The following is a 26196-nucleotide window of genomic DNA, read 5'->3' on the forward strand; positions in this document are numbered from 1 at the left end:
CTAAATCGTCGCATGATAATTTTTCATCCTCTTCTTGGACTTGGTTTTTTTTACCCGCGAAAGAGGAGAGAAATTCAAAAAGAGAAAAAAAGAAGAAACATTTTGAAATTTTAAAAAGGGTAGAAGCTGACGAGAGGGAGGGAAGCAAAAGGGGAAAAGAAGAAATGGAGTATGCGTTTTGTGTTGAAATAAGGAGAGGGAGGGAGAGAAAGTCACTCCACACTCCACAGAGATACCTAGAGAGAGAAAGACTACACTAATATTATAACTAGTCAAAGGATATTTATTGTAACAGAAACATAATCATTATCATCAATATTTGTTTGTTTCTTGTCGGTGAAATAGTTGTAGTTGTCTGTTGCAAGTATTTAGTTGGAAAAAAATCAGTGATTAATCATACAATAAGCACGGTGTGAAATAAATAATAGTTGAAGGGGATTTAAAACGTATTGGACACGTCATTCGTAAATAAAAGAGGGAAATCTGAAAGAAAAAGGAAGAAAAAAGGAACAACCACCATAAAAGTCATGCTTCATAGAAACAGAACCAATCCCTTTTTTGGGAAGCGTCAATTGTATGGAAGAGTTTGATTGGCTATTCAAAAATCATTATATCAATTTACCATTCAGCAAGGGATATTAACTAATAACACTATAAGGCTGCTTCCTTCTTCTCCTTGGAGCTTACGCTTATTCCCTTGGATAGAAGTATTTGATGATATACATACATATTTATTCATATTTACCAAGGTATAAAACTGCACTTTATGTGCAGAAAGCAATTGATTCATATTTGGGACTGAGTGATTCACTGCATTTTTTTTTGTGTATACCCCTTCTTTTCTTCCCTTTCTACCTCTTTTCTTTTGATCGAAAGATCTTTTCTAGAATTTATTTCGATAAATGACTTAAAAAAGAAATACGCATTGATATCGCAGTGATATTTCCAAAAAGTCAAAGAATACTTATAATTTTTTCACTTTCTGTCTCACTAATGAGTAAATATATTAATATTAACATTGATATGTAGGTATGTAATATTTCCACATCAAGATTGTTTACTTAAGATTTGAAGGAAAGCAGCAGATTGAGGGGCCGGAAAGAGTTGTTGTTCTATATCTACTTATTAAGATTATAAATGGCTTCTAATTCTTATTATTGGTGAAGCCACCGAAGTGGAGTACACTATCTTTATCTACGTATTTCTTCCTTGTATGTAAATATTTTTTCGGAAACTGCAGTTACGGTAGTTAGTTATTCATCGTCAAGGGAAATTAAGCAAATTGTTTAGCATTTTTTTAAATCTGTCACTGTCTGGATTTTATGTATGGGAATAGATAAATTGATATAATGATTATTTAAATAGACTCTAGTTGATGAAAATAACATATGATTGCCATTGAGTGATTAACGATTGCAAGATGCCTACCCTAGCTCAGGAAGGATCATGATGCTGAGAATAAAATGACAGCAACTTCTGATCCATCTCTTAATCATGTAACAGGAAATCATATCGATGAAACACGTTCCCTAACAAATCAAAGTTTACATAGAAAAGAACCCGGCAACGTCAAGGGCAAAGGCTTATTTCTCACTCTTGGTCTTAATAAGTCTATGTCTAATTTGCTACCTCGAAGTTCCGCAATACATTACATGAGTAGAACACAATTAGGGTTTATTCAATCTCCTTCACCGATTCACTCCTCTGGGTCAGATGTGGATGTTTTCTTCAAAAAGTTGTTAACCTTTTTTATTTACATATAATGTAAAAAATTTATAAGTGTTAAGTGCTGTTTTTATTTTTCCATTTGGTATTTAGGCTGATGAAACCAATTGTCTGTAATTCTGTTCCGTGTGAAGAGTCATTCAGTAAACATAAAGATTTTATACAAGCCTTGCAAAACCCAACAAAACAATGGTACGTAAACAAACTGTCTTTACCTTTTATAAGTTAGGAAAAAAGTTACATCATTTTTGAATGCAAGGATTGATGTTTTTTGATCGAGTCAAATTCTTATGGAAAAAAAAAAAAAAATTGCATCAATGCATGTTACACACTTTTTGGCACCTTTTTTTACAAAAAATTAAAGATTCAATCCAAACATGATTTGATGGCGAGATGAACGACAAAATAATCATGGAATGTTTGTTTGAGTGATAATTTAATAAAAAACTACTTTTCTGTCTATGTTATAGCAATGAAGATATTCCCTACAATTGTGATAACAAGGTCGGAGCACTTGAGCTTAATACTTAGATAGAGTCCACACATAGAACTAATCCTTGTATTTACACGTCCACAAATGAGTTACGTACTTATAGCAACGTATGTGTTGCTACACAATATTTAGTTGTTAAATGAAGTGCAAATAATGTAGAATTAAAATATTTTTTATATTTAATGATGATTATAATATAAATACATCCGCTAGGTAGAATACTTGTGTATTTTTGAAATGGTTACAACTAAAGAGACTCCAAGAAAAGAGGCGACAATCTTATCAATGTGATACTCACATCATTATTATGGATGGAATTTATGTAGAGAAACATTAACGTTGTATTCACTTCTTGCTTTAAAAAAGCCCGTCCATAATTATTCTTTTTTGATCGAGGCATGTGAATGAGGGAACATAATCTATTTATGTAAATGTTGTTGTTTTTTTTGCTTAGTTAGTATTTAAACCGTTTTGTCTCCTCATTCTTTAGAGTCTCATTAGTAGTAACACTGTATTTTTAAAGTCACGACGAAACATATTTATGTATATGGCTTATATTTGTTATTTCAGGTTCTTTCATTGGGTGCTGAGGTTTTACCAGAGTACAAATTAGCTCAATCTCCACGTATACCTAGATGGACAATCCTCCACTATGCTCCTTTCAAAGCATTGTGGGATTGGGTTATCCTTTTTTTGGTTATATATACTGCAATTTTTACTCCATATGTTGCAGCGTTCCTTCTCAATGAACCTGGCTATAATTTACAAACAAACACAGACAACTATACTGATGATCCCATTGTGGTCATTGATCTCTTAGGTAAGTTTTTTTTTCTGGTTATTTATATGGCCCGTCAATACAAAAGTAAGAAAAAGAGGATATTTTGTCTCAATTGTTGTATTTGCCCATATACAAAAGAATATGATAACTAAAGATGTGCAAAAAATGGCATTCCCGGCCTGGTTAAACAGCCTGTCTGAAATGAAAAAAGAAAGACAACAGGCTGACACTGATAAAAACCATTTCATTAGATATGCTCTACACTCCTGAGTCTTAAATGTGTGTAAGAATAAACAAGCTGTTTTTATAATGTACCTTTATGTATCCATTTTAGCATAGTCTTTCAAAAACAAAGATTTCAATCTCAAGTGATATATTTTATATTTGAAATAGGCCATATGGGAGTAAATTATATAACCTAACACATTAGAAAGATTTAGTCGAGTGTACCTAAATTTATTATAGAGGACCACCGATGCGAAAAAAGGGCTAGCAAAGGTTGAATAATTATTCAACTTTAATTTATGAGTATTGTACATCTATATTTCATTTTACGAAATTTTGCAAGGCAATTATTAAACAATTGTTTAATTTACTTTGATTATGACATTCGGCAATAGATATAAAGTAAAGTTAATTCTATTTTTGTATAGAAAATCAAATTTCTACAAGGAGATCACAAGTAAATAAGTATATCAATCAGTTAAAATTAATAATTTATCGTTTTTTGCGATGAGGAATGCTCAATTATTAAAATTCACTAAGATGATTGCTAAGTTGGTGGGTTGGTTAAGATACCATAATTAAGATATTTTTTGCTTAATTAGTTTTATTTTCTTGATTGTAATACCAAGAAAGAATAAACATCTTACTTTAATGGCCTTGAACTTCATAGTTTTATGTCTTTATATATATTTTTTAAGCTAGAATTGGTAAATATTCATTTTTATAGGTTGAAAAATAAAACAAAAATTGAAACCTGCAAAAAAATTGAATTTAAAAATATATTCTTGATATAATAAGAGGTTTCGTGGTTATTACATTATATGAGTGCATTACACTTACTTTTTCTCTCATTCCTTTTTCTAAAATTTCATAAATGAATAATTAATTAATAGATAGTATTTTCTAGAATATTCTTGAAAAAGGCAGGAATAACTAAATAAAGCATAAATAATTAAGATAAAAAAAAAATTTTGTTGAGGGAATCAGGGACATAAAAGTGAGATTAAAAAAGAGCATAAATTTTTCAAAGACATTAGGGAAGGAACAGAAGGATTTTGATAGAAATTTGTAAATGAAATATTGGGGCATTAGTTATTAATTGGGAATTTCTGAGTTTCTTGATTCTTGTATAAGATTATTTTTTGGGCTGACGTACAAATGTATATTAATACATACATCTTATTACAGTCGATATTATGTTTATCATCGATATCCTCATCAATTTTCGAACTACCTATGTGAACGAGAATGATGAAGTTGTCAGTAATCCTTCAAAAATTGCCGTCCATTACTTTAGAGGTAAGTATCATCTCAAATAAAAATAAAATAACTATTTGTACCCATCAATATTATAGGTTGGTTCATTATTGACTTAGTTGCTGCAATACCTTTTGATCTCTTGTTGTTCGGGTCAGACACAGATGAGGTGCAATCAATGATTAATTAGAAATGTATATTAGGATTATGCACTTGCCCCCACAATTTTGGCACTGCAGCTAAAATACAAATTTTAGCAAATTTGGTTAATGTTTACCCCTAGCACATTTGAAATTTCTAAGTACTTATGAAGCGAAATTTCTTTAAAAACATGGTTTTAAACTAAGATAATCTTTATTTGATTATGAAAATATGTTACTTTTCAACATATTTTTTTATAAAACCTCTAATAATAAATTTTTCCTTCATACACGTCTAGAAATTGAAATTGTGCTAGAGGTAAATATTGTTCAAATTTGCTCAAATTTTGTATTCGTATATCAAAATTAGTTTCTGCTGATTCTGACAATGTTCTGGGAATTGCATCACCCTAATATACATTCATGTAAATGATATTTCAAACTATTTTTATTTATTCTATATAGACTACGACTCTTATTGGCCTCTTAAAAACAGCTCGATTACTTCGACTTGTCAGAGTTGCACGAAAAATAGACCGCTATTCGGAGTATGGTGCTGCCGTTCTTGTTTTACTCATGGCTACCTTTGCACTCATTGCTCATTGGTTAGCATGTATTTGGTACGCCATCGGTTATGCCGAACGATCAGGGCCAAGAGCACATATAGGTTGGTTAGCTTTTCTCGCTAATACAACGGGACAGCCCTATACTGCCAACAATACAGGGGGCCCGTCAATTAAGGTAATTTTAAGGTTTTTCGTGTGTTGTGCATATAAATATGGTCATTCCATGGAGTAATTACCTATTGTATATATGTGAATCAAAGACGGGGATCAGCAATTTTACTAACCTGAGCATTAATCCAGGGATATCAGACTCTTCATCTATATATATATATATATAAGTATAATGGAAGACAGTATTTAACTAATGGCTATGATAAATCTTCTTCTCTATGTGATATTATTTTTGGCATACGGATTCCGTATGTTAATACTGATATAGATTTTGAACATACAAATGATGAATGATTGTTGTTGTTTTTTTAGCTGGCATGTAACACCCTTTGGTCATTGATAAGATATTTATTAATATTTGGAATTGCTTAAAAAGACATTTCTAATCTATGTAACAATAAAAAAATGTATTTAAGTAGGGTGGCCGGGGACAGTTTCAACACGGGACGGCTGCAATAGTTGAAGTGAAGTAGAAGTGAAGACTATTATTTTTCTAATATTGCAGTCAGTAAAACATTGATATTCCTATACCCTATATTAATTGATTTTTTGATTAATTTCCTAGTATTTGATATAATTTTGTCAATATTCAACACTCACGGAGTGAGGATATATTTGAGATACTGCAACAGACAGTACAAAGGAGTCAATAGCAACTAGTAAAGCAATTTTCTCGCTTTTTTTTACTATTCTATAGTTTTTAGAGAGTGAATGTATAATAACCATAATATCGATCAGTAATCTACGTAATAAATCTTTTTATCTCTTAATTTACCATAATACCTTGGAATAAAAATTCACGTCTTGAAAAATAAAGTTATTTATTCATTAAAAAATATTAATTAGTCCAATTTTTTAAATTCCTAATTCTAATTGGATGTTTTTTGTTTTGTTTTTTAATGTTAGAAACGACCTTGACAACGGACAGTATTGTGTTAATTCTTATTTATAACTGAAAACTGCAGTCCCGTCCAGTTCCGCCCTTCATATCAGTCCTAAAACTTATAAAGTTGGTCCTTGATTACGTCACTCAACTTTATGTATTATTTTATTAATCAGTTCTAGTACTAAGAGTCCAAAGGACTGGCAGTCTCAAGGCTCAGTGTTAAGAGTTGACAGGACTAAATAAATCAGGAGTGGCACAACACTAGCTACGGGTACAGTTGCATTCAAATGCAATCAGTAAAAAAACTGTTGACTCATATAAACTTGAAATAGATTTAAACACTAATAAATATAATTATATATATATATGTTTTGTTAAAATTTGGCTGGTAAAATTTGACTAATAACGTGTTACAGCTATCCCCGGTCTCTTTATTGTAGTTAAAAAGTATATCATGTTCCTGTTCCCTAGCGTGTATATTCTATTTATTATCTGAATGTTCAAGGTTGTTGCTGAAACCTGATTTAAGAGGTTCAAAAATCAATATTGTTGTGTTTATTTTTTTCGCAGTAAAATGAGTTGTTTTTTATGTTTTAAAGATTTGCTCTGATTCATGATTTCTTTCTTTACACTTTCTTTTAGTCAAGATACATAACCTCAGTTTATTTTACAATAACTGGCCTAACCTCGGTGGGTTTTGGAAATGTATCACCCAATACAGACGTTGAAAAAATATTTACAATTACTCTTATGTTAATGGGATGTAAGTTTTGGATTATCCATGACTTTTTAACTTTAGTTGAGCATCTTTTTTATTTATTTCTTTAACACTTTAACACTTTTACATTTTTTTTTTTTAATATCTTATCATTATTATTAGTTATGCTAATTTTTGCTTTTATCAAAAATATGTCTTATATAAGTATACAAGTGAGACTGTATATAATTCAAAGAACTGAACATATGAGATGTATCATTACACAAGCAAACTAGAGCCTACATCTGTAATATTCAATTACTTATAAGTAATATTCCATTTATATTAATGAATTATCATGTTTAAACCTACGAAGGTTCCAGAAATAGCACTTGAAAGTCACACAAATGTCAATTCACCTTATTTTATTTCGGAGTATTTAAGTAAACTATTTCTACACAACCTCTCATTGCTTATTTGTTAAGTATTCAATATGAGAATTAAAATGAAATGTAAAAAATCTTTATTAAAATTGACATTTCTAAAGTAATTTAAAAAAATTGATATGTAAATTTTAGATATGACATAAAATATTTGGAAAAAAGCTTAGCTTGAGAATACAAAAGTTCAAGTACTATATTTTTTTTAGTATTAAGGATATTTGTTAGGAATCGTAATCATGATAACGATATGTATATGACTTATAATTTCAAATACTACAATGTATTTTTTCTTTAAATTGATATTAACTTAGACTTTTTTATAGATATATAGAATGTATTTTACGACAAAACATGACTTTGAATCATATTTGATATTCAAAGATACAAAAGATCAAATTGTTCTTTGTTGAATGTTTTAATGCTCATTTTTTGTTTATACGTTATATAATGATAATAATATGGGTCTCAGATCATGAGAATTAAAATCCTAAACTTTACTTCATTGTGTAAACTCGCTTTATAGATGGATATTCAAGATTTCATTTGTGTTTACATACCCCATATTTAATTTTCCCTAAAAAGACTAAATGGAATAAAGTTATAAGTAATTAACTATTGTACAGTTGTCAATTCGATTCATTTTTTATATTATATTTGTATTTCTTCTTCTTGAGTTCAAAAGTTACATCAAACATAATACCCTGTAGATCCCATATGTTGTTATTTTTATTGTAATACGCATAAAATATTGATAAAAATACCCCCTATTTTTGATCACTATGATCTGCCAATTTCTCCCCCCCCCCTTCTTTGATTTTTCAATGTATCTTAATAAGTACAAGTAGATTATAATCGCTTAACATTCTTTGAAAAATGTCTTAGTCAGCCATATTCTTGAATATTTGTATAAAGTATGTTAGATTGAAAAAAAATCCGCATAAAAAGACGGCTTCAAAATTTGGTTGGCTTGAGATCCATATATTATTGTTTAAATGTAAAGTAGTTACCTTGTTATGTTCTACATTTATTTATATATTCCTTACACCTTAGTCTCAATATGTAATAATATAACCTTTGAATCTCTTAATCTTTCCTTTTGCACATAGACACATTAAGTTCATGTTTAAATATAAGTGATATTCACCCATCAAATCATTCATTTTTATTTTCAAAAAATATGTACTAAAGTAACTATTTTTTTAATTAATATTGAAGCCTTGATGTATGCAAGTATATTTGGTAATGTGTCAGCCATAATTCAACGCTTGTACTCCGGAACAGCACGCTATCACTCAGCAATGCAACGTGTCCGGGAGTTTAACAAGTTCTATCAAATTCCGAATCCTCTCAAACAAAGATTAGAGGAATATTTTCAACATGCTTGGACTTATACCAATGGTATTGATATGAATATGGTCCTCAAAGGATTTCCAGATTGTCTGCAGGCTGATATCTGCGTTCATCTCAATCGTAACTTGCTCAATAACTGTCCTGCTTTTGACGGAGCCTCATCGGGCTGTCTAAGAGCCTTGTCCATGAAATTCAAAACGACTCATGCTCCTCCTGGAGATACTCTAGTACATCAAGGGGATGTTGTCGTATCACTGTATTTCATTTCTCGAGGCTCTATTGAGATCACTAAAGATGAAGTTGTGATGGCTCTTTTAGGTGATTATTTAGAGTTATTTTTACTTTTATAAAATATGAGGTCAAAACTATGTACTTATGTTCACATTTCTGCCTTCAGGTAAGGATGATATTTTTGGGGAAAATCCCTGTATTTATCTGACAATTGGTAAATCCTCGTGTAATGTGAGGGCTTTGACATATTGTGATCTACATAAAATCAATAGAGATGATCTTCTTGAAGTCTTGGAGCTATATCCTGAGTTTTCAGAAACTTTTTCCAATAACTTGGAAGTGACTTTCAATCTTAGAGATGAGGATGTAAGTGGTGTTGACCCTTCAGTATTTAGACGGTTTTCACATGAAGGCTATGAGGAAGATGATGACTCCATAAATGGTGAAAAAGACCATGGAAGATCTGAAGCAAAAGATTATAAAATGCCTCGAAGAAAAACTACTAGAAGAAGGCGTAGAAAGGGGAAAATACATGATGATGAAGTAACGAGTACCCAGGCTAATATCATTTGTAGTCCAGTAGACATGAACAACTTTAACGAAAATAAAACATCTGCTACAAGATTAGAGTTTTCTCCAGATAAGGCAGGGATGGACATAACTCCTCTCAATCTCGATTTTGAAAATAGATCTAGTACACTTAGTCCAATCTCAGGTACATTTACAAAATACACACAATACTCTTAGTAATATACTTATTTGTAACTCTTGCCTCCCTTCTTCTTCTAATTAGGGATGTTGAATAACCTCAAGCATAGTTTCTCTGATTTAAGACATAATACTCCTTACAGCCGCTCTAGTTTAGACCTAAGGGATCTCCATAATGGTGAGACTTTTTTATTAGGAAAACATTTCATATTCAAAAATAAAACACTATTTTTTTTATTTTGGGGGGGAAGACAAAGCATCAAGTTCTCCAAAAGCATCTCAAGGAATTATGAGTGCTGGTCTTGTCAGCTCTCTCATTTCTCCTACAATGATAAATACCCACCATGTCAAAGATCCAAGTCCAAGAGACTTGGAACTACTCGGAAAAGTGAATACTTTAGCAACGTAATTAATTTTTATTTATGATTAAACACTCTATATACTCGTATATGTATGTAATTTCTTTTTTTTTTTGTTACTTATAGACGGCTGAGTGAATTTGAAGAAAGGGTGTTGAATGATCTTGCCACAATTGTTGGCCTATTACAGAGACAGGAACAAAAATTACTTAGTCCTCAACATCCTGAAAAACAAGAGCCTGAACTTCAGATTTAGCTACGTCCTAATAAGGAAAATGGGATCTTCTTTTTTTTTTTTTTTTTTTTTTTTGGAAGTGCATCTAGTTCTTCCCCCCAAATAGCAAGAATAATCAACAGTACATAGATCAGAGATGAATGGAGAAAACAAAAAAAACAATTTTGTGTCAAAATATATATGAAGATGAGTTAACATATTTTCGTATTCTTAGATGCCAAAATAAATCCTTACCATCTCCCTTATCCATTTCCTAGAACTACAATACTTTAGCCCAATAACATAAGTTATATATACGGTAATTTATATTCACATTCTATGGTTTTTAAATTCATATATTGTTTTTTCTTTCTTTTACTTTCAGAGAACAAAGATTTATCACTCCTAAGTAAGACAAAATGTAACTCCAAGGACTTGTATTGATTAAAGTACTCTTTTACGGATTCATTTAGAGAGACTTTATCCTTGAAGGCAAAATACACTGACCAAAAATAATAAGGAAAAAAGAAGTTTAAGCGTGAAAATCTTCTAATCATCTATAACTCCATCCCCTCCTCTGTTAGAGTAATCAATATTTTTGAAATAAAATACAATAAAGTAAAGAATGAATATATCATGTCTTAGGATTGGAAAAATAGTTTTGTCTTCACTCTAAGTCTTTCTAAAAATTTGTCAAATCCTTTTTTTTTAAATGGCTAATTTTCGTAAAAGGTTGCGAGAATATATATACTTTAGATATGCCACATACAAATTCCCTTAACAGAACAATAACAAGCAGTCATCCGAATAAATCAACAGTTTATACATTATCAAAAATTATTTTCATTAGCTTTTCATATGTATTCAAATCAAATTGAAACAAGATTATTGACCAAAAAATCATTGGTTATTTAGTTATTTATGTGACCTTGTAACAATGGCCATGTTGACTTCTCACATCAGCTAAGGAAAGAAAAGCACTGGAGGCACAATTGAATCAGCTGTTGAATGAAGTACTGTACTTCATTTTTCATTATTACTTGTGACTTAACATTAACAAAAAAATCAATTAAGCAAAACAAACAAATGAATTGAATTTCAGGACTATCTCAAAAGCTGTCTCCTGTCCTCCTCTCTAGTAATCCATCCATCAACATAGTAACATATTGTTCCGGGCATATCTAAACCCAAAATATTATACGAACCTCACACTAAAATTAACCAAAATATTTAAAATGGCCTTGCTGAGTTTTGGAATGACTTTAAGTGAGGACAAAAGTATTTTGTAATCACATTCATACTTTAAATATCCACCTTTATACTATTTCATTTCCAAAACAGGGATCACTCTAAGACCTCCGTCATAGTATTTCATAAATCTTATCAAAAACCCTCCGATTTTTGCTTATTATTATTATATATAACTTCAAGATACATTACTGGAAAGTAATTAGTATTGTTTTGACATTTTTAATAAATATTTTTGTAAATATTCACGAAAAATATTAGTTGCAGATGTGAAAAAAAAAAAAAAATGATATAAGTATGTCAAATAATTAACTTAGTCATTCCAAAGGTACATCTATAATCTATGTTATATTATTTTTATAATTACACCAGCACTAATTCTTATGTGGACTGGATGTATCCACAATTATAGTGGAGCAAAGAAATCATCGTACCCCTGTGAAAAAATTATACTCGTAATATTAAAAATCATAGTATTGTTAAAACTGTGAAATCACAAATTCACAAAAGTTAATACGTATTTGATCCATATTTAGAAACTAGCGATAGTATCTGTCATTGCTCTAAGTTATTAGGTGTGGATGAACAAACAAACTTTGCTTTAATAATATAAATTTGATTTATTAATATAGAAGATAACTGTCCAAGAATCCTCAGTCCCATTTTCCATTTTTTATGAGCACACTCACATGTAGTTATTCAACCCTTACAATTTCCTTTCTCAGGAATGAAAGAATAATTACCTATAACAGGTGGAAAAAATAAAAAACACTGTTTCGGTTGGCAACAAAAAAACCTCGTACGGTAACAAACGTTTAGGTTTTACAGATCAATCGATATATGGTAAGTCATCTGGAAATAACAGTTAAAGGATTTTTTTTTTTTTTAAAGTATGGGATGAATTAGTATTCTTCAACTAACTACCTTCCATTTCTTTTACTAAATTATTTTAATTAGCCCTACAAATGCCCTGTTATTCCTACTTAAAGATTGCAAATATTTAGGTTTACAATAAAATAATATGATGTCCCTGATTTAATTTTCATTTGAAATATGTGGCGCGTCAACATACAAGCAATATTGAACATAAATCAAGATAAGTTTTACTTAAATTTACGATAACTCTTGATGACATAATTATACTCTCTTCGCGAGTCGATGCAAGGATTTTATAATAAAGGGAGCGTTTGAGCAGTTTATCGGCAATGAAGCACCTAATTTGGAGATCTTTATTAAAGGAACTCTTTTTTTTTAAAATCATTTGAGGTCTGTATTCGATATTAAAGAGTAAGCAACTTTTCTGACTTGAAATGTAAATAGTGATACGAAAGTATGGACTGTTTTCGTCCCTCTTTTTCCAATGCCCTCCAATATTTCCAATGAATCCTCTGAATCCCTTCACTTCAACTTTTGCTCTAATCTTTGACGAATACAATTGTCTCATTATTGAGAGGATTATCAAAAATGGTTAGGTTATATACCCAAAATTGGTCGTTGGAGGATGAGGAGAAAGGTGATTCCTTAATTCTAAGCATGTAATAATTGTTAATTAAAACAGCTGAGAGGATGCTTCTGAATTCATAATTTCTTAGATGTCCTCAATATTTGATCATTTATTATACTTAATTTTTATTTTTGAATGAAGGTTTTTGTTTTTTTCCCACTCCTGTATGATATAAATTACACATAATTGTCTTCATTAAGGACGGAATGAAGTAAATTACGGAGTTAAAGAAAGGAAGAAAATGGATGGGACGTACAGAAGTTGACTTTTGAGTTCCTTTATTTTAGTAATTTCAGGAAGCAAATGACGATACTTTGCATCTCATTGGGCATACTTCTTCTTAATCATCCCTATGACGTTCTTTTACATGAACACAATTAAATATATATTACTTGTGAGTCGTCGATCTTTGCTTCATCATCGAAGAAAATTAATATGGAATATAGTCATGATTATTGAGCATTCAGATTTCTCCATGTATATGAAGTATTCAAAGTGATTTGATAAACCTGTACAATGGGATAGATTATTCAGAGATTTCTATTTCGTGTTCATAACTTTCATCTCAATGTGTTATTCAAGGGTTTTATTTTTTTAACATACAAGATTTTTTTTTTTTAAATAAAAAATGTCAGGATCGAAATTACAGTGATTAAACTATTTATTAATGTTTTTACATATTATTATTTTACAGAACTGTTTTAAATGTTTGTTTATGCAAAATTGACACCATCCATATTTTTGCTCTTTTTTATTTAAATATCCTGTATTTAAAAAACCCCCATTACAATTCAAGTACTTTTTTTTAATTCTTGATGATGAGATTCAAAGTGGACTAGAAGAACGAAGTTGATTAAATATAGGAGAGCTTGAGGTAGGAAATAGATTAACAATAGAGGAGGGTTTGAGGTAAGAAACGGATTTATGGTAGGAGCAGAGTTTGAGGTAGGATGAGTACTTGAGTTGCGCAATATACTTTAGATAGGGGGTGGAGTAGGTAGAGTAATTGAGGTAAGAAACAAGATATTGAAGGTGAGAGGGAGCTTGGACTACAAAAAGGATTGATTTAGTAAACGGATTGAAGGTCGGATTAATGCTCGAGTTAGGAAACGGATTCAAGGTTGAAGAAGAGTATGGAGTAAAAAGAGGACTTGAGATAGACGAAATGGATCAAAAAATTCCAGGTTGATTAAAAGTCAACATAAATGCGTGATTTTCTTTTATCTTACTGAAGTATTCAGATATATATTTTTTCGAATTAAACCATAAAACTCCATCTTGTTTTGCAGACAATTTTGAAGATGTACATACTATTTACTATTTCAATAAAGTCATCAATGCAATCTATACTTTACTGATTTTGGAAAGATTCAGAAACAATTCCAAAGCTGTGATCGGCAGAAAATTTGGAATAACTCTCTACTAGAAAATGAACATAGCTTTGATCCACTTTCCCCAGAATTACAATGTATGTTATAAGGCCTATAATAATGGAATTATTGTTCTGAACTCTGAAAAACAGTGAAAAAAATAGATGACAAATAAAAATATTATTGAAAGAAATCACCCATCCACCGTTGTTGCGTTGAATTTATTTCAAGTTGAGATTAATATTAATAAAAAAGAATATAATATAATCTATATTAATAAAGGAAACTGTATCGGGCTGGCTGTTTGTCTGTTTCTTTCTCTGTGGAGACCTCATTTTTTAAGAACGAGCACTAAATATTAAAAAAAAAAAGGGGAGGTACATATAAAAAATTAAATGTGATTTTAGATGAGGTTTACAACGAGAGTATGCAGCTAAATCTCATTTAGGTAGCGCTCAAGAGTCTAAAGAGCTCCCTGGCTCAACACGTCATATTAAAAAAGGAAAATGGAAAGTACATTTATTCAGGGTCGTAAATGCTAAGCATATTTTCGCGTGCTATTTTTTTTTCTTTGTAGTTATCAACCTATACAATCTTTATATATTTTTTTTTCCTTGAAAGCTATTATTATTATTCTTTAATTCATGAGTAGAAAACACCGTGTGAATGTATTTATGGAACAGAAGAATGGCTGAATAGTTCTCTCATATATTAATAAAGCTAATCAATTTTATTACAGCAAAAGTGAATTGTTCGTAGATCCCTAATGTCAAATTAAAAGTGATAAATAATTTAATATCTATTTTAATAAATCAAAGTTTTTTTGTGTGGATGTTTAGCGTCAAGCCATTTTGAGTGTATCTAAGAAATGCACTGACGACTAGATGTGAGAAATAACAAGATAGTAACGGACATGTAAAGCTAAAACTTAGTGCCTCATATTAAAAGAAAAAAGAAAAAGTCAGTTACACAGCATTTTTGAGCGTGTGAGTTTTTGTTTATTTTGTTGTTGGCAACTTGAATATTGTTTTTTAAATTCACAGTTGTTATCGTTAGGGATGTGAAAGTTAGTTAAATCTTTGTAAGTGTAAATCAAAAAGAAAAGTATATGTTAGCAAGGTTTATAGACAACATGTTTGCTGACAAAGAGATAACTGTGAAACTATAGCGGGCTTTGCTCGCTAATAAATTTGAATTTTCATAATGGGGTGATGTAATTAATAAAAGTACTAATATTTTGCAGATTTCTTACATATACTTTTTTAGTAGATATATATATTCATGAGAATATTTCAATTCTCACATACCTAGTTATCTTTTTTATTTCATTCTCAAAGAGAGAAAATCTAAATATTGGATAACTACGTGTGAGTGTGCTCATGAAAACGGAGGATAACACTGTGTTGTGATTCTGTATTAGCGTATATATACTGTAGGAATATATTAATAAAGGACACTCCGAGTGTCAGTGCTTCTTGAATAAACTGAACCGAAAAGACAAAATTTCGGAACTTAGTATTGCTAGATATTTTTGTTTTGCATTTTATTCGTCTAAACAAAAAAATAACCTTCAATCTCTGAAACAAAAGTCCTTTCATGGACGTGTTATGATTTGAAAATCAGTAAAATTGTTAAAGAAAAAAAATGATTGTTTCCTCTTCCTTCTTTCTCCTATTATAAAGATTTCAATTTTTTTTCTGATACTATCATTTCTTAACCATAAACTTAAGATGATGCAAAGTTTACTTCTTTTATCACTCACAATTTTGTGTATGACGTGATATCTTCAGAAATGTAAACTGTGAAGAAAAAACACGACAAAATGGGCTTTAACGAATGGCTGCCTTGATAAGAGGCTCACTAAGTTTGGTCCGAGCCTAGATCGAATAAATAGAACCAGCCTTCATATTGAATTGTGGTAATTAGTATGGATGTACACTAATACCGACGATTGCATTTATATTTCTATCTTTTATATCTTCCTAATGAAAGCTTGAAAGTAAAGAGAGTGGTACATGTTTACACCTCTCATGCCACATTCCTTTCGTTTCTATACTTTTTTTCTTATGAAATTCTCGTTTTTATGCTTGAATTAAGTATAATTGTTCTATCGACTTAACGTTGTTAGTTATATTGAATGTGAAAGCATTCCCTTTGTTTTTTTTTAATATCTTTATTCATCTAGAAAAGTTGCATCATACAGATATAGATAAACATTTTAGTTTAAAATTACTTTCCTAGAAAAAATGAACAACAAAATACAAAATACATCAATGCACTCCAATATACACGTTTAAAACAATGACTAACCACTTAGAACAAGTTTTTGAAAGTTCAAAAAACAACTATAAAATTAACAAAAAATGACTAGTAAAACGTAAAAGAAAAAAGAAAAGGAAACATGCAAAGGACTATTTCGGACTAAAAGATTTGAACTTCTTAAAAATTGGGAATGATCTAACACAAAAACCATCAAGTATTTTGCTGAGAATGAAGGATGAAATTTAATTACATCTCCAGTAAACTTACAAATTGATATGTTATCATCTGGGATTTTAATCGTAAGATCAGTATAGCGAGTAGCTGCAGCAATGAGAATTCCTTTTAATTCCCCCACGTTTATAGGCTTCAAATTTGTCAGTTTCTCCTATTTTTATTTTATAATGATCTTCATCTACAATTCATCAAGTTACTGTTTTTGGAGTGCGATAAGATTAAAATTCGCAATTAGACAAATAATCAATGACATTGTAAGACTTTTCAAGCAAAGCAATATCTATTTATTGGAGTTTATTATCAAATTCTAAGTCGAGAAATAACACCAATGTATTTCTTTTATATATATATATTTCATTTTTAGGTGAATGAAAATATACCATTAGTCGTTGATTTAGAATATTTTCTTTCTGGAGAAAGATGGCCAATATGAAAACCTCTTGTAGCGAATGTTAATGTAAAATGTTTTTTTTTTTTTTTGAAAAGGATATTGTTGGTTTTTCAAACCAAACTCTAATTTTTATGTACATTCGGCCATAAAAAAGAGATATTTAATTGATAGATTTGAATTGAATGTTAACTTTTTATTTTTGCCTACAAACAAAATCGCTGTATATTTTTGATTCCCCTATTAAATAAATATATATAGACATTTTTCAGCATAGTGTTGAAAGAGGAAAGTGCTTCGGTAAGATTCTGCACTCTGATTTGCTGAACTTAGTGAGCTCACAAATATACCATTCACTCAGAAATGAAAACAATAATATAATAACGCGACTTGAGAATTCACTCAACAAAATTAAAACCCAAAATTGGCCTTTAACATGGGGAATTCATTAGTGTATTCATCAGCAGTCGAATCTGCAGTGTCTTCTGTATCTACTTTTGTGAACGTATTTACTCTTTCTACTTCTTCTATAGTCTTTTCTGCATTGAGGGCCTCCGCCTTGCCACCATCTGCTCCTACAATTTCCTTCTCATGTGAAACTCAAAGTTCGATAGTTGCTCAGTAAAGAATTTCTTCTATCTACGAACTTTCATAGGAATTGATATTTTTCCATTTGGATATCCAATACGTCTTCTGATCTCTCTTCAACTTCATAGTGAAGGGATCCCCCTCTTTGTACCTCACTTGGCGAATCTCAGCTCCTTTAAATCAAGAATCTTTCATTGTGCATCATTGCCTCTATGCTCAAGAATATATAAATTCATCCAGATCTTCTACAGAATCATCATTCTATATATAAGAACTATGGAGCATCATAAAGCGAAAGAATAATCGAATAAAGATCCAGTGAAGAAAAGAGAAAATTATCATTCTCTATTCATTGCTTCTTCATTGAAGTTCTGCAGTCATTTTCTCCTTAAGTCAACTCTGCCTCGTCTCTTACACTAAGAAAACTGTTTCATTGATAAGAGTCCTCAATGTATACAACAAAAAAATATCTTATATCAATCACATTGATATCAATTCAATCATCAGGATTTAGAAGGGTTTAAGTGTGAAGGATAAAAAGACTAGATAAGAATTTGACTTTATACATTACATTATTATGTTACCTTTATAGTATCTCATAAGTATTCCTCCCCCAAAAAAAAAAAACAGAAAAAAAGGACTAAAAAAAGTTCTTAGTTCGATTATTCTTCTCAACTATGTTCAATGATTGTTTGAAATTGTTAAAAACTTAACATGAGGTAATTCCAATTCGACCAATTAAATTCAGAGCTCTGGTTTGAAGAAAAGAAGAATAAATATGAACAGTTAACAAACAAATGTTGTGAGTATTTTCGTTAGTGAGTTAATGCCGTGATCACACACAAACAAAGTTTGAAACTAACTAGGAAGTCCTACTCAATTAAATCATGTGACAAAACAACACATGTAAAATAGAATTCAATAGTAAATATGTATTTTATTGTTGTAGATATTATATACAGATGGGATGTAAATGATTATATTAAAGTTACTTAAAGAGAGCAATGTTCAAGGTTGAATGTTTAGAACAAGGTACTTTGGTGGATCCATGTATAAATACACTAATGGGTACCGTTTTGATTTGTGTGTTGTCGCAAATGATTTGACTCAAGGTTCGTTGCCGAATGTTATGGATTTGATCATAATTAAAGGATCCACTTTGACCGCTATGGGTGAAGAAGAAGCGATCTCCATCTTTTAAAGCCATAAATTGCCTAGTAATAAGGCAGGTGAACGTTTCACCCAAAACAGACCCATCTAAAGGAGTCTCAGAAATACCAGCAACGAACAGGTCAATGTCATTTGGGCTTTTATACCAACGTTTCAGAAGATTCCAATTTTGCTTAGAAATACTTGATGGTCTAGTTTTCCAATTGCAAATTGGCTTGAGGCCACAAGCCTGTCTAAATGCTCCATAAGGAGGAAGTCCATGATCTCGACTTCTTTGAATATTTCTTGACATTAGATCTTGCCCGAATGGGGAATTCTTTTCTCGGAAAAGGAGTCTTGTAACATCATCGACTATAAATCTATCAGAACTTTGTGCAGGCTGAGTAAAGAGACCGCCTATTATCTCTTCCATTCCTCTGCCATTTTTGGATACATATTGATGTAAATTATTGAAATTATTTTTCAATTGAAATGTACTTATAAGGGCATTGGTATTTATAGATCTCCTTTGAATACTACCCTCAATCATGCTATGGCCATATCTAAAGGCAGCTGTGGCAAACGAATTGGAGGTGGATGGGTTTATGAAAGGGTTATAGAATGAATTTGGTTTCAAATTCAAGTTGTATTGGTACATACGATATCCCAAGATTCCGTATAAAAATTCCCCATAGACAATGTTTTGCATTTCAGCTCCTACAATTCTACGAGCCTCCTCAAAAATCTCCTCGTTTGATCTATGTCCTTTATTTTTAGCCAATAGTTTAGCAATACGATTATGTTCTCTAAGAAACAAATTGTGCATTGTCGCTAGTCCAGGCATTTCACTGGACCTTTCATCACCTGCAAGAAATTCCCCATCAATCAACGGAAGAAGTGATTTCCCAGTTTTTGTAAGAGTAATTCGCAACAAATAAGAGTTGGGAACTCTTAGTTCCTTTGCAAGTTCCTCTTCTGATCCATAGACATTGGATGCATCCACAAAACTTGTAACAGCATTAAATTGTTGCCTTGGACGAGAGTTACAAAATTTTTCGGATCGTGTCAGTTCTAAGCATGTTTGTTTAAACCTTGAAAAAAAGGGATCTTTTCTAGGGACTTCTATTGGATTACATTCATCTTGATGAGGGTGTTTACAACAAGGTACATCCACATGAGCCTCTGGAGTTAACGTTAAGTCGTGATCCAAAAATTGTCCAAATTGGGTAAGCATATGTGTAACTCTTTTTGAGGGTAGATTCCTATCTTGAAAAAATCTTTCACTGAGTAATCGGGGATTTGGAAGAGGTCCACTTTTTAGACAGCCGGGCTCTTTCAAAAATATTAAATGGAAAATGTTTAAAATTTTAAACTACTTCTTATTTCTTACTTTCATAATGTTGTCCAAATGTAGTTGGATTAGATTCGTCATTTCCATATCGTGCCTCTATTACTCTTGCAAAGGGTCTAAAGGAAGCTCCCCATTTTGGATTTTGGATGTTGTTACATTCACCAGTGATTGTTCGATACTTTTTTATATCACAGTTTATCTCCTCATTTCGACAAGCTTCTATTTCCTCAAAATTTTCCATCATATCCTCTTCTGTATAGGTCCTTGATGTTCCATTTTTCTCCATTTCTCGAATGGCTTGTCTGATCAGTGCATTTCTCATGTTCATTTTGAAGGATCTGCATACATATATTGGATAAAGTGGGTAGTTATTTAAAATCTCAATTTATCACTAAAATTTATTTTGTGTTACTCACTGCTTCGTAATTTTCTTGTAGGGCTTAAGAAAAGATCCAACTCTTATATTTGGAGCTGGTGGCATTTTGGACTTTGCTATTTTGATAGCCTCCTCTGGATTCATGGCTACATAGGATTTCAAAAAGAGAAGAAATGCAAATCCTAGTAAAACCTTCATGTTCATCTTCTCCAATCCAGCAATCATTGGTGAATGTGTTGACATGAATTCAGACATATATTTATATGATACTTTTTCATACTTCCATCTGTTTCTCCAAATATTATTTTCCTATTGCTCAGATGTGTTGAGTCATTTTTAATTATTATAGTAAATATAAGATACTTTGATGCAATTTGCAATGATAAACGATCATAACGTCGGACGATCCTTTTCAACGTCGGATAATATTGGAGGGAATCAGAAATACGGTAACAAATCACTTCCAGGGGTATACCCATGAGCTACCATCCTAGTTTTGGATTTTTATATAAAAAAAACAGAATATATCGCAGAGGCAGATATAATTATTCACTTTAAGCCTAACGTCCAAATATATTCACGCTTAGTTAGCTTTGATGCGAAGAGAACCTTGGCACTTAACAAACCAATATGCATGACTTGACTTTCGTGTGACGATTTTCTAGATGAAAGACCGAATAAAATTAAAGCTTTAATATCTCCTATGTCGTGGGTTGTCATTCTTATGTTCAATGATAGGAACTCTTTATGTATTTCCACAATAGGAAGTTTTATTAATCCGACTTTTAATTTGGGGATTTTTTTACGGGTAAGAAATGACTGAACGAGAATAGTCCCGAATTACTATAATCCCAGATATTTCAGAATTCAGATGACTGATAGAAAAATGGAGATCAATTCTGTATTCTGCGCTCAAAGATAGATTACTTTATGGCTTGAAATAATTTTTACAAAATGAGTGTAATTGGTACGTCTGAACATAATGGGATGTTCCTTTATTATAAATGTGACAAATATCAACATAAAAGTGGTTATTAGATTTGAGTTGAATTGAATTGCAAAAAAATATCAAATTTCTCCAAAATTGTTCAAATTCGATAATTAAATTTTTTCGCTAGTCATTTTATATTGAATTAAAGGAATCTCGATGTTTCTTGCACAGACAATATATGTTATCTTGTCCAAAATTTGGTTTTAAGTTATTCAGAGATATTTCATGTGGATAATTGGTTTTGCTGCTCCCTATTTGTTTAAATTTTTGCAAGAACATATTATAACAAATTCTATCAATTTGATAGCGGTATTTGAGGTTTAAATTGCATTTTGATATCATCTATATTATCAATTTCAGTTTTTGAGGCAGGTTCTTAATCAGTTAATCGTTTTCTTATTTTCACAATGTGGATACTTACACACTCTTCTTAAAAACATGATTTTCATGTTATGACGTCTCAGTATCTTTTATGACAAGTGTTACCAATTAACCAATTTTTATTATGTTAATTTGACCTTAAAAACTGCGGCTCCTAAGGACTTTTTTGAATTAATATAAATTACTAACTACTGCATCTCTATTAATGCTGTTATTTTCTTTGAGGACATTTGAGTAACCTCTTCCATCAATCCTTGTTGATCTCCTGATATTATCATCAGGCGGTTTATCGGGAAGTTTAGTAGACTTTTTGAAAGTTTCGATTGTTTCTTTATAATCAAATAAAGACATTTATATATAAAATATAAACATCGTCCCAAAGACGAAAAGAACAATAAAGAAAACAATCACTTGATTTATCCTCGGGATCTCAAGATACAACTTTAGAATCTCAAAAACTAACCTCGAATATACTATAGTCCAAAAAGAACGACGAAAAAAGGGACTTCTAGCACTTAAAACATTTTTTACATATATAAAAAGGCCAAAATACACTTTGAACGCACTAATTCCGAATTTAATTTATACAACACACAAAAAGATGTATGCACAAGATACATAACACACGCGTTTCTCAATATAATATTTCATATGATAAATATAAAATAACATAAAAATTAGTGTGGGATCGAACTAATTTGGTGCAACAAAAAAAGCTAGATCTGGACCGGTTTCATATAGACATTCGGTCCAGATCGGTCCAAAGGAAAATTTCGGTCTATTTTGGTCCAAAAAAAATGGGTTTTGACCGATTTTACAGATAAATTGTTTATAACATGACGTCATATGCTTTTTCAAGAGCAATGACGTTATACGAAGTTTAAACAGAGATAGCTCGGATTAATTTTGATTTCTTATCTTATCTCTTATATGTATACAGAATTTGTTCTAAAATTTATTGTATACTTTCGAGATTTTTTTGAAAAAAATTAATTACAGTTAATCTAGTAAAAAACGGTCTCTCATAATATATGAGACTGGAAAAAATCGGTGTACAAAGTGAGACCGAAAAAAATCCACGGTCTGAAAATGGTCCAAATCGGTCTAGAAAAAATAACCTACGCCCGAACCGAACGAAAAATTTGGTGCTCGACCGAATCTCAACACTAATAGATTTGCGATTAAACTTCCTTTTTGTTGACATCATAATAAAAATAACGATGTAAAAATGAATTGTAGAATTTTTTTATAGACTTTGATTCCTTCATCTAAAGTAAAATATTCCGAATTTATACGATTTCCTTAAAATTAATATTTTTAAATATTTACTGTGCAAATCACACACTTCACGTAAAACACTTTTTCTTTCTTTTTCCACGTGATCTAAACACATCAGTTGTAGTTTTATTGGACAATCTATGTTCCAGATAAAAATGGGTTGATAAGTTATTTGTAAAATCAAAATAGCATGCTGAGTCTGAGAACACAGGGGAACACCAAATTTTCACCAATGAAATTAAACATAGCTCATATTATAGAAAAATATTATAATATATGTTACATATTTGCTTGTTCACCCCCTAAAAAAAAGGATCACTCCAAAAATACCAAATCGAACTATAGTCTTTGGAGATCTTATTTTTTTAATAAGTTTTTTTTTTTTTTTTAAATAAAAGATAAAATATTTTTCTATAATATGAGCAATGTTACACTCCGTATCACTATGAATGATGAATAAGTTATAATGGTCTCAAAAAGAGTGTCGTTTTTAATCCTTTTTCAGTCTAAAAATGGAAATATGTCGATTTCAGAAGAGAATACAGAAAAAAAAACACTTTTATAATCATGAAAGACCTTTTTAGATCAGTTATATTCATCATACTTCAATTTGGTGATTGTTTTCATGATAAAAAATGTCTCTGAACGAGAATAGTCTCGAATTGCTATAATCTCAAATATTTCTGAAACCTGACAACTCAGAGACTAACTGAAATCAGTTTTGGATTTTGCCCTTCAAAGATAAATTATATTCTTGGTTTAATTTGATTGGTAGTAATTTTACACTCTAATTGTTCCCGTGTGTAATAGACAACAAATTACAAATTAATTAAATTAAATTAAATAATGTTGAGTGATACCTTGTAATAAATTAGTCGATTGTGTTTAAGGAATATCTTCTCTGAAATCATTAGATGCCGATGATAGAAATGATGAAAATTTTTGTATAATGTACAGATTAGGAAAAGAAGCAAAGGTAGGCAAGAAATCGCTGTGTTGAGGAAAATGAACATATATTCATTATGTGTCAGATAAGTTTGTTTCATTTTTTGTGGATTTTAAGAATAGTTAATTATTTTCATTACAAGTAAGCAAAGGAACGATATTCTATATTTTATTTTTTCCTCCGATAAGTTTTTTTTTTCTTTAGAATATAATCTTTTGACCATTCTTTTACGTGTACAACTCCAGGATAAGTAAATTTGAAGGTGAATATGTGTTAGTTCTTCATACATTTTTAAGGACAGAAATATTAGTTTAAGGATTTCCTCCAATTAAACCATTGTGTTTGTGGGCATTCGATCTTCTTGGAGGATATAAAATTAAATTTAGTAGATACTTTGACGACAACATTACCTAAATCTTCCACACATTAAATTTTTAGTTGACTATGATAAGATTTGGAAATTATGTCGTAGTTGGCTGTCAGGCGAAAATTATGAAGGATTTTATGCAAGAAAGTTTATAGAAACTTCTTCAAATGCACCACAAATAACCATGTATGCTACAAAAAATATAATGATATAATTTATATTCTGGCCCTTGTAGAGGCAATTGTTAAAATTAAAAGAACTTCCCCCCCCCCCTTACCACAACTTTCTTATCTACAATTATCACATTGAATTTCAAGAGGCCAAACACCAATGATACGCTGCAATTCATGACATAAGAGAGATGTGTGTGAAGTGTGAGTCTAAAGTCCCTGAACTCTGAATTTCCCCATAGTCATGAGGAAAGAAAAAAGTGTGAGACAAACTCTCCATGTACTAATTTGGAATTATATCTATTGATCTTCCCTATCGAAGGCACCAAATTGTCGAGACACATGGGCATCGTGGCTCAATGGAGAAATGGAAAAAAAGCAAACTGAATCTGCTCTAATATGAGCATACAAACTTTTTTCGGAAGTAGAGCTTTTGTGACATATGATATGTTAATGATTCCATTTTCATACTCATTAAGCTTTTTTACAAATTGGTATAAAATGTTATCAAATATGACATTTGTATGGAACTCTATGCCTCCATATGTAAGTTTGAGCCAAGTGCACTTATATTATGCACTACTTTTGTATAAAATGTCACACATAATTGGTTGGAAATGAATGTTTTTTTGTTTTGTTTTTTACATTCATGCTTGTTTTCATTGACACATCTGACCTTTATATGTACATATTTATGTTGTTCAAATGAGGAATTTGTTAATTTGGACATGCAATATCTGTCTTTAACATCTGTTGTATTTGTTTATGTGAAAATTCTTTAAGTGCATACATATCCACAAAGATATAAAAAATATGATTTGACCGTTTGTCAAAAAAAAAAAATCGAAAATGAACGTGATCACCCTGACAATTTTAAAAATATTTTGGAGGAGAGCAGTTTAGCTGTCATGACGTTTTGTTAGATTTGTTGCTTTTAAAAAACAAATATGTATAATGAAACGATTGATCAACCTTTTTACCTTCATGATTAATGAATTTTTTTATCAATTTTGAGAGTTTGTTTTACTTATTTATTAAGTATCGAAATTTCTAGAGGTATAATTTTGCTGTAAATGTATTGTTTAATATAAACCAATATTTTACCAGTAGTTTGACTTTGATTTAAAGAATTAATATAATAATAAAAAAACAAAGTTTATTCTCTGGATCCAGAATAGCTTTAGCTTTTAAATGCCTTATAATTGTGTATTAAACAGTGCAAAAATTTCAAGTTTTTTAGTTGACAATGAGGGGTAGTTTTGTGTTATGTCCCTCGCATAGTTCTACGAAGAGTGATACGGAATCTTAGAGGAGAAGGCAGGACGTCATACTGGGGCTGCGATCTAA

The 26196-nt window shown here is 30.7% G+C and overlaps 2 protein-coding genes across 5 annotated transcripts; one reads left to right on the top strand and one right to left on the bottom strand.

The window, feature by feature from the left end:
* The first annotated feature begins 219 nt into the window (after window positions 1–219).
* On the top strand, window positions 220–11749 carry sei (potassium voltage-gated channel seizure). 4 transcript variants are annotated; one of them, XM_040707779.2, is made up of 15 exons: window positions 220–574; window positions 1366–1735; window positions 1819–1917; window positions 2196–2229; window positions 2789–3038; window positions 4413–4523; window positions 4580–4650; window positions 5087–5362; window positions 6887–7007; window positions 8600–9052; window positions 9132–9680; window positions 9759–9851; window positions 9925–10078; window positions 10159–10565; window positions 10632–11749. In XM_040707779.2, the coding sequence occupies exons 2-14, from the start codon at window positions 1464–1466 to the stop codon at window positions 10286–10288; spliced, it is 2613 nt and encodes an 870-aa protein (XP_040563713.1). In that variant the 5' UTR covers window positions 220–574; window positions 1366–1463; the 3' UTR covers window positions 10289–10565; window positions 10632–11749. The 4 variants fall into 4 exon arrangements, with proteins under 4 accessions (XP_040563713.1, XP_071743206.1, XP_040563716.1 ...); XM_040707782.2 differs by having other exon boundaries at window positions 222–574; window positions 1366–1764; XM_071887105.1 differs by lacking the exon at window positions 2196–2229.
* A 7003-nt stretch (window positions 11750–18752) lies between these two features.
* Window positions 18753–20995, bottom strand: LOC121113976 (salivary peroxidase/catechol oxidase). The gene is made up of 3 exons (XM_040707778.2): window positions 20757–20995; window positions 20380–20678; window positions 18753–20321 (listed from the first exon to the last, which is right to left on the bottom strand). Exons 1-3 carry the CDS (start codon window positions 20969–20971, stop codon window positions 18829–18831), a joined length of 2007 nt encoding a protein of 668 aa, XP_040563712.1. The 5' UTR covers window positions 20972–20995; the 3' UTR covers window positions 18753–18828.
* Between the last annotated feature and the right edge of the window lie 5201 nt (window positions 20996–26196).

The sequence above is a fragment of the Lepeophtheirus salmonis genome, chromosome 3, assembly GCF_016086655.4.
Source record: "Lepeophtheirus salmonis chromosome 3, UVic_Lsal_1.4, whole genome shotgun sequence".
Classification (NCBI taxonomy): Eukaryota; Metazoa; Arthropoda; class Copepoda; order Siphonostomatoida; family Caligidae; genus Lepeophtheirus; species Lepeophtheirus salmonis.